Source organism: Bombus bifarius, unplaced genomic scaffold, assembly GCF_011952205.1.
Source record: "Bombus bifarius isolate JDL3187 unplaced genomic scaffold, Bbif_JDL3187 scf7180000009134_frag, whole genome shotgun sequence".
Classification (NCBI taxonomy): Eukaryota; Metazoa; Arthropoda; class Insecta; order Hymenoptera; family Apidae; genus Bombus; species Bombus bifarius.
Genome location: NW_022884921.1, coordinates 2,368 through 21,048, shown reverse-complemented (window position 1 = coordinate 21,048; position 18,681 = coordinate 2,368). Strand labels below are relative to the sequence as shown.

Here is an 18,681-nt window from a genome sequence, read left to right as displayed (position 1 = left end):
GCCAGCCATCTTCTGCCCCATCGATCAAGAACGAGCGTGAGGAACGTGTCAGCAGGCAGCTCGGTTGCTGCAGCAATCGTGAACGTAACAAACACGTCCAGGCCTAAATTATCGACGTTTCGTACGTGACCATCGAACACCAAAGAAATCGCCATCCTATATTTCGTAAAACAATTTCATATGATAAAGAAAAGCACGCTATCATATTTCATGTGAGAAGCAAATTCCTTGCTTCAGAAATGAAGTATTTTTAGACAAAAGATATAAAACTGTTCGTGAGATTTTTACAAGATACAATTCCGATTTTACGTCAATCTATTTGATATCTGTTTAATAGCGATACGAACCAAATAACAATAACTAGAATCGTGATATTCCGTAGTCGTGGCGTTCTAAATAGATCCAACACGGAGTACGTTTTGTCTGCTTCCTCCTCTTTGCAGATTCTGGCACAGGTTTCCTGTTATTAGCAAATTTTTAACTAGTTAATGTCGTTTGTCTGTTTTTCTTACAAATTTATGTGAATCTGTTATGTGTACAAAGATTACGATAAAATCCGGAAGAAAGTTTATGTTATATTTGTATGAGACGATCCTTTCGAAATAGTTTACTTGGACGTTCGCAAATTTTTTCATTTTACTTTATAAAACATCAAACCCCTGAAAGTCGATTATCTCCTTATATCGTACATTAATGTTAATATTGCCATGATCTATTCATAGACTGAGCAGTTTCCAAATGTTTAATCTATTTGTATAAAAATTTTAAAAGATAAAAACAATATACAAATTCAATAAATAACATTACAGAAATAGACAATAACAGACAATAACAGAAATTGACAGCAATTTATCGCTGGCAATTTAGGCGATGAATAAGATATAAAATTACTAGGTTGTAAACAAATTTTCATTACGTAAAAGACCCAATTAGACTTCTATTCAAAGAAAATGATTATATGATATTCTTAAAGGCATATAAATTGGTATTTATAGAACGCACATAAAGCAGGAAAGATCATAAAAGTAGAAAATACGGAAAAGATTGCGGTAATCGGTTTATTTACCCGGAATCGTCTATAGATGTCATCGGGCACCTTGGTGCCGTTGATTCGCTCGAATTTACCAAGGATTTTAATGGCCCTGTCTATCTGACCTTGGCTGACCAGCCATCGAGCGCTTTCCGGTATCAACCATGGCGTACCTACGGCTAGAACAAGAGGAACTGAGGTGACAATACAGGTCATCCTCCAGTCGGCCAAATAATAGGCGATCCAGGGTAGAATGCAAGTTGCAAATGTGAAGAATATTGCGATCGACATATTCGCCACGAATGTCCTCCACTTTGGTCCAACGTATTCTAATACTGGAATAAAAAGCATAATATTTAGAAGAATCATCTGTGAAAGAAATATTCTGTGAATAAAGAATGGAACAATATATTAGGTTGTCGCAGAAATTTCTTTCGTCTCGTAAGGAGATAATAGACGCATACTATTTTTTGTTTTATATTATTTTATTGAATTATATTCATTGGGACAAAATAGATCATACGTAATTCAATAAAATAATATAAAACGAAAGAAACTTTTCGTTTGAGGCTTTGTTTTCGAGAAAATCGACTTTGAATTTTCGCTCGGTACGCGTGCACTTTATCACGTCTCGTTATAACGGATCTCACTGTAGATCGTTGTCTCAATTGACGTTATTTTTAAAATTTTTTAAATTTTTAAATTTTTAAATTTTTATTCTATATTTTCGACTTCTTTTTTCGCGTAGAATCACCCCCTTTCCGCTTGTACCACCAATTACCAATCACCCTGTATTTCTTAAAGATACAAAAGGTAGAATCACGCGTAACTAGCAATATCATAAATTAACTGTGAATAAACGGATCGTTAGAGTCAAAGGATCATTTACATAATTCAAACACGAGCGTGTGGTACCTTGTTAAGCTATTTATGGTAGATATTGAAAGATCGATAAGCCTGAGATACATATTTATGTCGAAACGAACATTCTCTACGGAAAGTCGAGTCTAATTCGATGAAAACAATTGACTTCCTGAACGAACATATCGATATATATCCACAGTGCAATGACAAGTAAATATTACTCTATTTTCGTACAAGAAAACAGATTAAAACGATGAGAAGTTATCTTGAACAATTGAACTGACCTTCGCGATGAATGAATCTCGCAATTTCACGAATACGTAGACGAAATTAATGTCTGGTGCGTATACGTCCAATAAATTAGAAACGCAAGGTTGTAACTCTTTAATCGCATAACAGGACAAGATGCGATAAACACGTGGAAATATATCATAGTGAACAACGTCTATTTGTAGTTGCCGTAAAATAGGGAGTAATTGCTCTTAATGAAGCAACCGTGTTAGCCACTTAATAGTGGCTTGCTTCTAATCCGGTATCACCTTCAATTAGTTGTAACTAGTGGCTTCCTGATAATTACCGCTCAGTGGTTGTTTCTTTTTTTTTGCTTTATTATAATTGCGATGCTCGAACCATGTTTACCATGGAACTCGCTTCCTTATTTAAAATCACTTTGTACCATTGAATTTTACTTTTCATGCTTCATAATGAACCAATTTATAATTCATAATAAACCAAAATGACGAACGTTCGTTTAAATCACGAGTTTCAGATATTTCTATTCTCTAAAATTACCTGAATTAATTTTTATTAAATAAAATAGCTATAGGATAATTCCACAAATCAGATATTTTGAGCAAATATCTCGGAATTTCCTGTTTAATTCGCCGTAAATTTTTCCAGTACGCTCTGGACCTCCTACATATATATAACGTGTCTATACATAACTGTTAATTCATCATTTTCTCGTAATCCTAACAAACAATGCTTAAAAACTTTAACTACATTTTGGATTATTATCTCGCACGAGTAAATTTTAAGCTATTAATCGCTTTCCTGAAAATCTGGGTTGGTTATCAGCTTCGGTACGAGACCATCGAGTAACTCGGTACGCATGAAATAATCTCCCAGTTATATCCAAATGTTTAATAATTTTCTACATAGAAATTTAATGAAAAATAAGAATAGAAGAACCTCGCATTACAAAAATCAACTTCCATGAAATCTAAATATTATTTATGCTGTCTGTAATTTTCAACATCTTCTTTCGCAAATCATCATCACCATCATCATCATCACCATTGCGACAGCCATTCTAAAATATATGTATCATTAATTTAATAGAAAATAAGAGTAGAAGAACCTCACGTTATAAAAATCAATATTCATAAAACCAACAAAATATCGTTTTTTAAATATATGTATCATTCAGTTTGTATTGCCTTTACAACGCGTAGATAGGGCGAGGAGATCTCTTCTGAAGACGAGATATTATTCTCATAGAAAGGATACAGAAAGGAGAAGAAGACGTAAAGAAGCTTCTCTGAGACCACTCGTTTCATCACTTCGCCTCTCAAGGTTTACTGCCTTTAACATTACATTATTCGCGCAGAAAAAGTATTCGCTTTTCTCCCAGCTGTTTCCGTCACCCTGTAATTTCATATCGTGTTACCGTTCGATCAAAAGCGACAACTCATTTATTGTAAACGAAGATTCCGTGCGGCACAGTTAGCAAAGATAAATTACAGACGATCGTATTAATAATAATAATCTGACCGATATCTCGCAATGCGACCAATCGATAAACGCGAGCACCGTCCAACGCAAGGACGTTGTTAACGTTTCGAAACTGATTAACGTTCGTTCTCTTCTTTCTTTTCTTTCGTTTCTTCCTTCTCGCCTGTTGGCTCGTAAAAGTATCTTAGCATTTATAGACATTTTTTATTTATTTATATTTATTATATATGATGGTATCATAATTAGTACAACAAAGTATTATTACGTTTCTGTTATATATTCATGAATATATTGGAATTTCATTAGAATCGTAATAAAGTCATATAATAATTATATCGAATATGACGTCAGAATTATAAATACGGTTATTATAATGCAGAGTTTCAATTAAGTAAATTTAAAAATCTATATACAAGATACAAAATTATTTAGCGTAATTATATATTTCACAGTAATTACAAAAATATTTAATTATAAAAATAGTCAAACATTTATTATATTAATAAATCCCGATATTTGATAACTGTTACGGCCGTTCGCGGAGAGACGCGGTCGCTAGGAAAACGCGTCAGCGAGAGGCGTAAATTCTCGCTACGATTCGGTGAATCGACGCCGCGAAGTAGTCGTTCCCCTGTTTCGGGTAGGATAACAGAGGTGGTTGATTGAATATTACACAGTAGTAAGTTAGGTCACCGTTTATTCCACAACTTATAACGAGGATAGTTACACTGGTGCGTATGTACGAGATGAGTGAGTGACTGATCTGCGGGTGTGTATACCCGCTCGAAGGATGTTGACCGTTCGAAGGATGTAGAATCAGTGCCGTTGGGAGACGATGCTGTCTCGGTGGAAGGCTAAGGATCGGTCCCTCCAGCGCACGGGACCATCGGATTTGTTGGAGCCGATGTTATTTAGGAGAGTGAGGGAATAGGCTTCGTTTTTAATTGGTTAAACGAAGGTTGGTGGATTAGGAAGGGTCTTAGCTGCCCTTGATAGAAAGTTGTTATTAGGAAGCATCGTACGTGGAAAAACCCAACTTTCCCTTGCCAAGCCGTAGTAAACAATAGTCTTTAGAAACTGATTTAGAAAAGGACATTTGTTGGGTCTGAAGGAACTTAACGAGCAAATTACTCGGGTTTATGACGGGTACTTAGGCTATTGAGGGTACGCCGTACGGAAGAGCGGACGTCTGGTGTCCGTCTGGCCCGCGGTGTGTGACCTGGGCCAGGCAGAGAGTCGCGCGGCGTAACATCCTCCCCCCGTTGAGAGGGTACCGATCAAAATTTCATTAAAGGTGGAGTTAATTGGAGCAGCCGCCCGACTCCTTGTTGATTGCTGATTGTCCTTATTCTGCGTGATCGGGTTGGCTCGTTGGTAGGACGCGCTGCGTGGCACGTCGTTCCAAGATGCTCGTTGCCGTATGACTTGTGGTAGTCTGGATGAGGCCGTTGTCGCCAGGGTGACTTCGAAGATACGGTCGAAAGTCCGGTGCGTAGAGGATATGTTGTCTTCCTTGCGTTCTGGATCGCCGTGGTCATCTGCATTGCCTGGCGATTTTCTATTGCGGTTCGCGAACCAGGACGTGTCGTGAAACAGCTCGGCCCATGAAGTATCGTGAGACACCTCGTCCCAGGAGGTGTCGTTGTACAGCTCGCCGATTCCACAAAGGCACGTGAAATGCGTGTGTGGTTGCACAATGAAGACGTGAAGGAGGTCTTCGGTGGATTGGGGGACAGGGCTCCCCCCGCTGACCCATTCGTATCGCGCCTTCTTGATGATGATTGATGGTTGGACCGGCGTGGTCCAGTTTTCTTGTAGGCTGCACTGACATCGACGAGTATGGTGTTTTGTTTCAGCCCATTCGTCGGTGTGCTCCATTTCGGCGATAATGTAGTAGGAGACGGCATGTCGGCTGGTAAGGTTTCATCCGTCTGTTGATCCAGAGACTCTTGAGCGGCTGTCTGATTCAAGGCGTCTGATGGCGTGGAATCAGATTGTTGCGATGCTGATGATGTGAGCGATGTTGTCGTTGGGTCTCGGGTGGATGACACGTTGTGAGTGTCACGCGATGAGGTCCGCATGGGAAGCGTTTTCTGATTTAAGGCGTTTGGCAGCGTTGAATCAGATTGTTCATGTAGCGACGATGCTAGCGTGATTGTTGTCAAGTCGCGTTTAGGTGACACGCTGCTAGTATTGTGCAATGAATTGCGCGTGACTCGCGGCGAGGTCGGCGTTCGAGTCGATGCGATCTTCTCCGTCCGCGGAGTTTGAATAGCGTTGCGTGTTTTGTTTAAGTCCTTGTTACTTCCCTTATCCGTAGGCCCTCGTGGCAATGGCGAAGGTGGCGTCTTCGCATTATGTCCAGGAAAATGATTCTCCGGTAATTTAAGCGAAGCAGACTCGCGACCAGCAGCTGATCCGTCGTTTGTCGATTGTGACGTCGTAGTTAGTCGTAGGTTGCTCAGTTGAGTGATTACTCGGAGTTCTGATTTCTCGTACTCGTCGGCTATCTCGAGGCCGCGCTCGATCTCTTCCTCATCTATGCTTACAATCTCGTTTTGGATGGCGCGGAGCTCCGTCTCATATGTTTCCAGACGATTTTTGATTGGAATTAGCTCGTTCTCCGGTTCGTGGCGTGATGCAACCTTGGTCATGTGGCCCAAGTCCAGATACTCCTGAATGACCGCCCGATACGCTGTTTCGAACTATTGATTTCGTCTGACTTGCTGCTGGAGAGAGGCGAGTCGTTTCATCGCCATTGCCATGGATGATCCGAGTGACGAGATTTTGTCGTTAAAGGGGAGTGCGACGATGTATCGCCCATCGCTGGTGCGTGGGACGTGATTTTGAAAATGCTCCTCACATCGTCGATCCGCCTCCGATAAGTGTTTTATCTGAGGTCCCTCGTCGAGTTCCCAAAAGCGGGTGAGATCCGTCTCTAGTTCCGTTGTGGAGGCATGGAAGACCCTGGCAGGTCCTGGGGAAGGTGGGCTCCCCCCGATGATCCACCCGAATCGCGCTTTTTGCAGGCGCAGATCGGGGCCGGTTGATGGGTTGTTTGGATGGTATGACGGAGCTTTCCTTGTGCGTGGGGGCGTGGTGGGAGGCGTCTGATTGCTCATTGGCGCGTCTGATCGATGTAGGAGCGTGTGATGGCGTTGATCACATATGCGGCAAGAGCCAGAGGTGCAGTGTTGCAATTTGTGTCCTGGTAGCAGGCAATTCGTACACGCTGAGATTTCCTCGGCGGCTAGAATCCGTTCGTCGATCGTCTTCGTCCTAAAGGTGTTGCAGCGCCAGATTTTGTGTGGTCCATGGCAGATTGGACAGAGTGGCGGTGATCGTGACGTGACAAATGCCTGCCCTCGTGGTGGGCGTGTCGTTCTTGCAGGTTCTATGACCTGACAGCGATCGTTCAAGAATTGCAAGAAGTCCGGGAACGTGGGGAATGGTGTGGACCTGATCTTTTCCTTCCATATTGAATCGGTTTCCCGATCAAGGTTGGCGGTACATAGGTGCAAAAGCAGGGCATCTGCGGTTGGTTGTCCGATGGCGGCCAAGGCTTTGTAATGAGCTTCCAACTTGGTCGTGTAGGACTGCAAATCGCGATGTGCTATCCGTGATGAGGAGGCTGCGTCAAATATCTCCTGCAAGTGTCTCTCGACAATTTTGGCTGGTCTGTTATACCGTCGTTCTAATATTTCCCAGGCGACTGCGTAGTTAGCTGCCGCATTGCTTAATGACGCGATCGCTAGAGCTGCCCCATGCTTTAGGCAAGAACGGAGATACATCAGTCGCTTGCAGTCGTCTATGCGGGGGTTATCGTGGACCGTGGAGCGAAATTGATCCGCGAACCCCGGCCAATCTTCGTAGGCTCCAGAAAAGGTGGGTAGCTGAATTCTAGGCAAATCGACGGGTTCCGGCCATGACATGTCCGATGGCTTTGTTGCAAGATTTGTGGTGGTTGGCTCTGCTTGCTTGTTTGCCTCCTCAAGGATGGCGGACGCCTGTCCGGCGATGGTGTAGAACTTCTGTTGTAGGTCAACCCGGTCCTTCAGTGTTTGACCCTCGTCTCTGTCGTCTAATTCGCATTGGCTCTTTTTGAACGATGCAAACTCTCCCTCTAAGTCTTGCAAATTACGCTGAATAGCATGCACGGGTGTCCCTTCCTCGTGATTGTTGAGCAATGTGCGAAACGCTTCTAATTCTTGTCTGAATCCTTCGCGTTTCCGCAGCAATTGCCGGACGCGTTCTTCCTGAGGGGGAGCCATGAGGGATTTCGACAATTTGAGCGAGCTTACCTTGATGTTGCGTGGTAACTGGGGTGCACTCTTTCACTGACACGTATCCGGCTCGAAGGACCAAATGTTACGGCCGTTCGCGGAGAGACGCGGTCGCTAGGAAAACGCGTCAGCGAGAGGCGTAAATTCTCGCTACGATTCGGTGAATCGACGCCGCGAAGTAGTCGTTCCCCTGTTTCGGGTAGGATAACAGAGGTGGTTGATTGAATATTACACAGTAGTAAGTTAGGTCACCGTTTATTCCACAACTTATAACGAGGATAGTTACACTGGTGCGTATGTACGAGATGAGTGAGTGACTGATCTGCGGGTGTGTATACCCGCTCGAAGGATGTTGACCGTTCGAAGGATGTAGAATCAGTGCCGTTGGGAGACGATGCTGTCTCGGTGGAAGGCTAAGGATCGGTCCCTCCAGCGCACGGGACCATCGGATTTGTTGGAGCCGATGTTATTTAGGAGAGTGAGGGAATAGGCTTCGTTTTTAATTGGTTAAACGAAGGTTGGTGGATTAGGAAGGGTCTTAGCTGCCCTTGATAGAAAGTTGTTATTAGGAAGCATCGTACGTGGAAAAACCCAACTTTCCCTTGCCAAGCCGTAGTAAACAATAGTCTTTAGAAACTGATTTAGAAAAGGACATTTGTTGGGTCTGAAGGAACTTAACGAGCAAATTACTCGGGTTTATGACGGGTACTTAGGCTATTGAGGGTACGCCGTACGGAAGAGCGGACATCTGGTGTCCGTCTGGCCCGCGGTGTGTGACCTGGGCCAGGCAGAGAGTCGCGCGGCGTAACAATAACCATTTATTACATGTTTAAGGTAACTATTTATGCTGTATATTTGTACTAAATAAATGTTTGCATTAAATATCTCGTAACTTCAATGTGCATCATCAGAAATGCTTCAAACTTTACCAATATAATCATTACAATGCTAATGAAATTTCAGAATGCTTTATATAACACATATTCTACATACATATAAATTTTCTGTGGCAAATATGTAAATGCTTTTATAAACTACTAGGTTTATACGCTTTGCAGTCTCATATTTTCCTCCCACTGTTAGCATTATCTGCAGTTTGTATGTGAGTTGTATGAAGTTGATCGAATTCTACGCTTTCAACGAGCTGGTCGAGTGAGGTTCTGCTTGAATAAGTTATAAATCCTGGCAGGAAGAAAGGCACGTGTTATTGATATCGACTGGTTAGCTGGAATGTTGAATAGGAATTTAAAGAACCAACTCAAACTTTATCGATAATAAAATATGGAAAATATGACTGCAAATAATACGTGAAAAATAATGGAAATATTCTATAGGATATTTGAATGTTTATTAGAGAATTTTAATAATAATATGGAACATAAAGAAGAAAGAAATTCGATGATACTAAATAATGATGATACTGAAAATTTCAGTGATTTTTATTAATATAAAATTAACATTAATATAAATAAAAACAAAATCTATTATAAATGATATAGACGAACTTTTTAACTAAATATCGTTAGAAAGAAAAGTGACACAAGTATACATACGAAACAATACAAAAAATCCGCATCTATCTAGAGAAATTTGTTATGAATTTCAAAGTCTGTATGTTACGCCGCCTAAAACATCTGCACGCCAGCCCGCGCGACCGGACAACAACCGACCTGCGTAACGTCACTTCGACCCTCAATAAACCTAAGGGCCCACCATAACTTTCACTTTCCTGTATTGTTTCGCCATGTGTCGTCAATCTGTTTATCCTGAAGAATGTCTTAAGCCTAAAAGTATGTTCGACGCACATCTGGTTTTTTAGAGAGGTCCTTTGGTTTATTAGTCGCACTTAAAACACGGAGAAAGCGGGTATGCGCCCATGAGGAAAAGCTGAATAGCCCTGTAATAAAACAAGCTAGATTTTCTCACGCACACAGTCATCTATCCACCACGATGGTAGGAGACTCCCTCCTCATCCCTTCGAGCAGTAATGCAGGTCATGACCAATCGACACCTCGGTTCGTTACCCTCACTTTTCCTAACGAAATTGGGAACAACGAATCCGCGTTCTTTAGGCACAGGGGCACACCCACACCGAACTTTTCTTCCGTATGAAAAAGGGAGCGACAATCAGTCTAAAAACTAACGCCTAACGCGGCAGTCTACACATAGCGCGAGATTCGCATACTTCCCGCAAATCTTTGTCGGTTCTCGGTGTGGTCGAACATACATCTTCTCTCCGAAATACATCATAGTGCTAAGTCCATTAATACACTAATTTCCAGTATAAGAGCCCTGCTCTAGCGCACATATCTATCGCATTGTCGTGCGACAAGTTGTTAGCTATTTATTTCGGCATCAGTGTAGTCTAAGTGTTGGACATATATAATTTATAACTCTGTGAATCCCAGGGTTATACAAACTCAATCACCCCTTATTATCTCAACGGAAATCAGGGGATCGATCAATTCGTGGTGTCGATTGTTATGATCGTAACGGGGATTTACGACCCCCGTTGACGTCTCTCCTTGCGATTACGTCTCCCCGCGATTGGTCGAAATTTACACTGTATAAATACGTATACTAATACATAAAGCTCCTAAAGCTCTAAAGTTTTAATGTTTAAAAAAAAGTACAAAAATATTTCTATTAAAATATATATGATATTTTCCACGGTATTTTCTACGCAGTTTCTACAATTAAGGATTTCCTCGTTCCCATCGATTTTCCTCTAGTTGTGAGACCCTCGGATAATCATGTCCCTTTCATTTTATCTTCGCTACGCTCGATTATAAATACGGAACTGAATATAGAATTATTTGCAAATCAATGAATCCGATGATGTAATTTGTTACGCGCTCGAAACGAATTAGTATCACTTATCTTAGTTTCAATCAATACCTCACTTTCTCAAGTCATTGATTAAAATACGATTTACACTCGTACAGATCGAGTCTTCTTTCTCAATATTTCCGTCGAATATTCGTGATCAATCGTTTAATCGACCTTGATAATTAGAATAGAAATAAGAAAATTCGAACGCCAAATCATTAACGAACCAGCCACTTGCTCACGAATCTCGTCAACTTGGCCTTGTTTTGTCGAACAAATTGTAAATTTTTCCAACCTCGGCTTGAGTCATCGATTCAGGGTTAATGCACGTCACCTGAGTTTCTTTGGTCTCGATTTTCACAATTGGAATGCTGTCTGCAGGACAAACTTGCTATTCGATCAAGAAAACTCGTTTCAATGACTCGTCTGATGAACTTTCAATCAGCGTTCTTACGTTTCAACAGAGTATCTTCAAAAGTTTCAATCAGGGTCTTAACGCTGTACTTTCAGGGTATTAAATATCTTTCAAGACAGAGACTAGTCTAGATTTTCTCTTCAGTATATTGATATTAGAACAATAACTGGAAAATATATTTCTACAGTATTATAATTGAAATTTTTTCATGTAGAGTTATAATAAAATTTTGTATTATAAATTGCCTGTATTATGGATATCAGACAATGAATTCAGCATGAATTATATCGATCTTATATTAAACAATTTATTAGAATTTTCAATGGAATATTTAAAATGTTACTTGATTGTTTTATATTATTATGTGATATTTTTACGAATTTTAAATAAGTTTGCTAGAAGAAGATGTTCATTTTAATTAAAACCATATACATGTATGTATGTATGTATATATATACATAGATTTATAGTTGTGGAAGCGTTCGTTGTAGAACCATTCATTCGTTACCTTCGCTTTCCGTTGGGAAGTGAAAATTTATGAAAACCCTGGTATGCTATAGTTGTCCAGAAATGAAAAGCAATTTTGAACAACTAATCCTTTGTAATCAGAATATTGTCTCGTTAAAAGAGAAAACAAAATTATAATTGATCGCGAGTATAGAGGGAAAATATTAGTATAGAAAATGATTGCTGTTACGACCGTTCGCGGAGAGACGCGGTCGCGAGGAAAACGCGTCAGCGAGAGGCGTAAATTCTCGCTACGATTCGGTGAATCGACGCCGCGAAGTAGTCGTTTCCCTGTTTCGATTAAGATAACAGAGGTGGTTGAATGAATATGACACAGTAGTAAGTTATATTTCACCGTTTATTCCACAACTTATAACGAGGATAGTTACACCGGTGCGTATGTACGAGATGAGTGAGTGACTGATCTGCGGGTGTGTATACCCGCTCGAAGGATGTTGACCGTTCGAAGGATGTAAAATCAGTACAGTACTGGGAGACGATGATGTGTCGGAGGAAAGCTAAGGATGGGTGTGTCTAGCGCACGGGACCATCGGATTTGTTGGTGCCGATGTTATTTAGGAGAGTGAGGGAATAGGCTTCGTTTCTAATTGGTTAAACGAAGGGTTTAACCGCCCTCGAGAGAAAGTGGTTAGTGGGAGGACAGTTGCAGCGTACGTGCGAAAAACCAACTTTCCTTAGTTAAGCCGTGGTAGACAATAGTCTCGAGAAATTCCTCGGAAACAGATGTTTGTTTGAAGGACCTTAGCAGGCAAGTGACTCAGGTTTATGACGGATGCTTAAGGCTATTGAGGGTACGCCGTACGGAAGAGCGGACATCTGGTGTCCGTCTGGCCCGCGGTGTGTGACCTGGGCCAGGCAGAGAGTCTCCCGGCGTAACAATTGCGAACTAACTACCTTTAAATATTATAAATATTCAATGGTATATATAAATCCAACTATCTTAAAGTTTCATATTTTTATCTTGCATGAAATTCTTATAAAACAGGAAAATTAATTTTTCTCTGTCTCTCTCCCTCTCTTTGATATAAACGCCGCAGTTAAAAAATAAATATGTATGACCTCATGTATATTCATATGTATTTAAGCATCTTTCTTCGTAACTTTGAATGGTTTTCAATTTCATTTAAATTGTTGCATGGCAACGTGAGTTCTGTTGCAAAATTCATATACTTGTAGAAACGTCAGTCGTAAATCAAGCATAACAACAGTTTTACAGTATGTTGTAGAGATTACTTTGTTACTTAAACTTAGAGATCTTCCTGCTTACAGTAATTACAAAAAGTAACTGTACACCATCGTATTTAGAACGTCATTTATATATATACCAATTAATTGAGACTAAGTCTTAAGATAAGACTGATTAAAATATTAGCTTTCGTATCATTTGTAATACTTTCATACATGCTTATAAATAATTAATGCTATCAAAATGAAACGTAAAAACTGATTTAAAAAAAAGGAAGAGAGACGCTTCATTGGGAAATAAGGATACATACGTACAAGTACTTTTTGTAGCCACTGTGTGGCTTTCAAACTCAATTCCAGGGCAAAAAAGAAATTATTGAAAAACGGTTACCTAATATGTACATCATAGTGAAGCAATTATCAAAGGCGAATCCAACGAAAAAACGACACAAAGTGAACTGCCAGAAGCTACCCGTGAACGCAGTAGCCACCCCAGCGAGAAATCCCATTAAATTAGCTCCGAGCAAAGCTGATATTCTTCCATATTGATCAGCAACCCATCCAAAAATTAATCCTCCGAAGATAGCGCCGATGAAGAAGATACTTTGAGCTATGGTTGGCAGTGCATCATACTGACAAACCCATCCCAGCTGCAACAGAAAACTACAGTCGAATGATTTACTTCTGATCACTATCAGCATCACGGGAATCTTATAGCAATTTCAACGCCTCGATTAAACGAATTTTCGATCAAAGTTTCGAAATTCCTAATGAAGCGCGCCTCTGTCCTTTTTCCTTTCCCTTTGAGGAAGAAAGAAGGAGAAGCTTAAGACCCTGCGCGTTCTCGCGTCCTTCTTCTGGATGCTTCCTACCCCTCGATGAATAATTCTCCTCCTGACGAGCGACGCAAAGTTCATGGAAATCCACTGGAGCAAAAAGTCTTGCAATTTATGTCGAACAAATCTGTGTGTTCGCGCTGTTGCTCGTTATAACGTTTTATTAAAGTTTCTTTTCAATCCGGTATTTTCATTTTCAGTTTCATTTTCAGACTGTATTTTATTTGGCAATGTAACGCTTGAATTTAGAATGTACTCTGTAATTTCACTACATGCACTAATTATTACTGCAATATGTACTAGTAATCCTGTTACGTACTATAATTTTCCTCTGTGGAAATCGACATTGTTAATTTTCCCACTTCTGAACTATCGATCTTTCCACAAACGTTTATTCGACCCTTTCCATCGTTCTTCTTTCTTTCCAAAAATTGTACACTACGCTTATTTTTTATCGAAATAGATCATGCAAATAATCGAATACGACATACACAGTATAAAGGGATTGATTGATAGGAACAGATAAAATATTCAAAAAGCAGGAAGTTACAGGTCGAACATTTTCTGTCACCTCGGATGCCACAGACGCATAAGGGACGGTGGTATAATTAAATTCCCATCCTTGTTGGCAATCTTTCGTTGGCCACGATGGGTCCGATACGTGGCTTCCATTTAGCAAAATTTCCGTGTAATTTACATCGTACATGCTGCATCTCGAGTAACCTTCGCGGTTGACTGGTATCGCCAGCGACAGCCTGAAACGAAGGAGAAGATAACGTAGATTGGTTCACGGTCTTCGATGCCGATGGACGTTCCGACAAGCGAGTAATTAACTTTCTATTTGAAACTCGACAAAAAACATTGGGAATTTCGAGTATTTGTTGAGCTAATAATATTGATTGTTAGTCGAGTCTGATAAAACGTATTTGATTGGAATTTCATTTAAAGCGAAGAAAGTTGGATGTACGTTAATTGCTGTTTTCCTGTCTTTACAAATTACTCATTCCTTTGTTTCATCAGCTGTTACGACCGTTCGCGGAGAGACGCGGTCGCGAGGAAAACGCGTCAGCGAGAGGCGTAAATTCTCGCTACGATTCGGTGAATCGACGCCGCGAAGTAGTCGTTCCCCTGTTTCGGTTAAGATAACAGAGGTGGTTGATTGAATATGACACAGTAGTAAGTTATATTTCACCGTTTATTCCACAACTTCTAACGAGGATAGTTACACTGGTGCGTGTGTACGAGATGATTGAGTGACTGATCTGCGGGTGTGTCTACCCGCTCGAAGGATGTTGACCGTTCGAAGGATGTGAAATCAGTGCCTCTTGGGAGACGATGCTGTCTCGGAGGAAGGCTAAGGATCCGTCTCGCGCACGGGACCATCGGATTTGTTCGTGCCGAGGTTATTTAGGAGAGCGAGGGAATAGCCTTCGTTTTTAATTGGTTAAACGAAGGGTCTTAACTGCCCTCGAGAGAAAGTGATTAATGGGGGGAAAGTTGCCGCGTGCATGAGAAAAACAACTTTCCCTTGTCCTTCCGTGGTCGACAATAGTGTTTAGAAACTCCTGGGGACCTGATGTTTGTTTTGTTTAAAGGACGTTTTCTAGGAAATCTATGATTTATGGACGGTGCTTAAGGCTATTGAGGGTACGCCGTACGGAAGAGCGGACATCTGGTGTCCGTCTGGCCCGCGGTGTGTGACCTGGGCCAGGCAGAGAGTCGCGCGGCGTAACATCAGCCTTTTCGATTATTATTGTCTCGTATTATTATTGTCGAGTATTGTCTCGTGGTTATTATCTCAACGCTTTTATCGTGTCAATTTATTGCGTTGTGTTCATACGGGTTTGTAGAATATATAATAAACAATGCAATGAGAAATGAAAATGAGAAAATTTTGAAGAATTATTAAATTAGGTAAATTGAAGGGAAAGAAGTTCTGTGAAGGAACTGGATTGGATCTAAACAGATAATAAAGAAAGATGATCCAAGATTTGCGACCTCCGACGTATGTCGAAAACACTTACTCATTAATAACGAATGTCATTAAGATAATTCAGTGACGGTAATTGCGTCTGTTATTCTGATGAATGTTACATAACGAGATAGGAAGTCGATGTCATGATGACTGACGCTGTCTGAATCAAATCAACCCTATTCACATCCAGATAATACCGTCAAACGATGTTTAAATTATTATAATATGAAATCCAATTTAAAGGCTTCGTGAATTTCTATTATCCTTCAATGAAATTATGAAATAATGGCGCAATTTAATGATAAAGATTATTATTATTTCATTAGGCTTGCTGTATAATTTGCTAGATTGTCTTCAACCAGATAAATATATCAATAATTTTGGCAATGGCTATCATCACATACTTTATCGAAAGAGAGAACATTGGTTCTCTTTGATTTTCGATCGTTGAATCGTCGAAAGAAAACTTCGCGGCTCAGAGAAAGTTCTACAAACACGTACATAGCATAAAAATCGGTAACACGCGGAAGTTCTACAGGAAAAAAATCAAAAAGACTTGCTGAGCAAGGCAAGAACTTTCCAATAGAAGGTGAGCATAATAATAAATAACACTTGCACGGATGCTTGCGGAGGAGTCGTTGACTATATTAAACTAATACTAATTATGAAACAATGTAACAGTAACGGTACTAGTCGTAATTAACATACTATCGTTAACATTATCGTGATATCGAAATTTCTTCCCACAAGATCACCGATTAATTGCATCGATTTGCGAAATTCTTAGTGTTCGATGATTATCATAGTCGAGGAAAGGTATTTACAAGATATTAACATCCGCATCTAATCACATCTCGTAGCATCGCGACTTATCACGCGTATCGCCTAACCTTTACATGAATATTGAACGAACGAACACTTCGAACGCATTATGCAAGTGTACGTTACGTTTTTCATTCGCCGGTAAAAGCTTTCAAAAACGAGTTAATGAGCGAATGATACGTGGCATGCGCGAAAGAAACGAATGCTTGCCCATAGAATAGCTGAAAATGATTCGAAAAGTATACTAGCAAAATAACAATAGATTCAGATGATAACTGACCAGTCGAGCAGGATTAGTCACAGCCTTTTAACAATTCTATCGATTTTTTGCTACTATTATACTTATTTACTCCAAAGTTAAGATCCTACCTAGGCTAAACTAAACGTTAACTATGACTCACAGTTGGAAAATGCACTTATCTTATACGTAATCATTTATCAATTACTGAGTTCGTTAAGTTCTATTTTTGTTTGCTGAAAGGAAAAAATCTTCCATTAATTAATCATCGCTATATCGTTGTTTGCTATTGTCTTTCGTCTGATCGACAATCATTTACCCATTCCATCGTTGTAGAACTCTTCATTTCTGGTTCCTATAATCTGGTATTTAATATCATCGAATTTATTTTGAAGCACGTGCACGTGCCAAAAAATTAGGTCACGGAAGTTTTATGCATTTCTGTGAAATCTGAAAGGGCAAAATTGCAAAGTACACGTGTGACACGTGGAAATATATAAAACATCGGAAAGTAGCACGCTTTGTAACGTTTAATCGAGGTAAAACAATTTTTTATCCAGCTTCTAGTTTTTTCTTTCGCTTCCTTTATATTCTGAAAAATATGCGTAAAAATCCGCAGGCTACGTATTATGACGTAAACGGAATGGAACGAATCAATAATAGAATAAATTAAATAATATTAATATTAAAATATTAAATAATATTAATATTAAAATATTAAATAATATTAATATTAAAATATTAAATAATATTAATATTAAAATATCAAATAATATTAATATTAATATAAAAATTATAATAATAATAATCGATAATAAAAGAAATTAAGGACAATGGAACACATATTCGATTTATACTAAATATCCGCGGCTGTCCTGATATTTATTGCCAGTCGCGTACATACGTTCAAGTTATAATTTCTAATATATAATTAGAAATATATATATAATTAGAAAGTTAGGAGAATTTTAATCGAGAACGAGCTCTATACCCTTTGAACATAATTTGTTCGTCACTTAATCGCTGCACGCGGTAAACACTAACGAGCAGCTCTTAAACAAAAGTATTTGTACGTTATGGTCAACAACGGGGTGACTAGTTATTAGCGCGTTCTCCTGTTTCATTGAAATTTTAATTGCATCAACGTAATACGTTCTGTGGTCGACGTCTTAACATAATTGTACGGATCGAATGTCTTTACGTAAAACTGTCCCGTGCATGTTGACGATTCGCGGCCAATCAACGATATCAGGCCGAATGTTACGTGCTCAACGCTATTTTTTCGCGTTCACGCTCTCATTGTTTGCGCGAAGGTTCAACGCGTTCGCGCGGCGTACGCGATAATACGCGCTCCGGGAATTTTATCCAAGGAGCATTGTGCGAGCGCAACACGTTGCGACACCACATCCTTTGCCTCTCTCGAAACGTCTTAATAACGAATTATAGTGCAATCGAACCATGCGCGTATAGCAAAAAGCAATCGTTTCTAGCCGTTCACTTAGAACACCGCGAAGGTTAATTTGGCAACTACATATATATCCATGTATTGTGTTTCTAACGATTGCCAAATGCTATTTTCATGCATATAGTGATGCCATCCTTTTGTTACGAAGGATTAGCATCAGAGAAATTTTCGGCTTATTACGCATATTGAAAATGTAACGTAAGATTCATCTTTTTTTTCAGCAAATATGCAGAGATACGCACAGGTGCGCTTGAGTATTAGAGCACCTACTGGTTACATTTATTGGAACGCTCTAGCGGATTTTACGCTGTAAAACATACGACGTGAATGAAAGTTCGGATTTATAATAAAATAAGCAGAAGATACAATCGGAAAAAGGATCTCAGCAAGACGATAGTATTAGGACAGCGTTAGGAAACGGTAGGCCAAGAAAAGCCGGTCGAAAGATGATTCGTAGAACTAAAGGAAAGTGTTGAG

The 18,681-nt window shown here is 39.8% G+C and overlaps 1 protein-coding gene across 1 annotated transcript; it reads right to left on the bottom strand.

Annotated features, from left to right (window-relative positions):
* Nucleotides 1-6: 6 nt before the first annotated feature.
* LOC117213873 (organic cation transporter protein-like) lies at nt 7-14,491 on the bottom strand (the record flags this gene model as incomplete). Its single annotated transcript, XM_033459566.1, has 5 exons — nt 7-156; nt 348-460; nt 1,067-1,365; nt 13,260-13,518; nt 14,276-14,491. Coding segments are annotated over 5 exons (1,037 nt in total), but the record flags the coding sequence as incomplete, so codon positions are not given.
* Nucleotides 14,492-18,681: the final 4,190 nt, after the last annotated feature.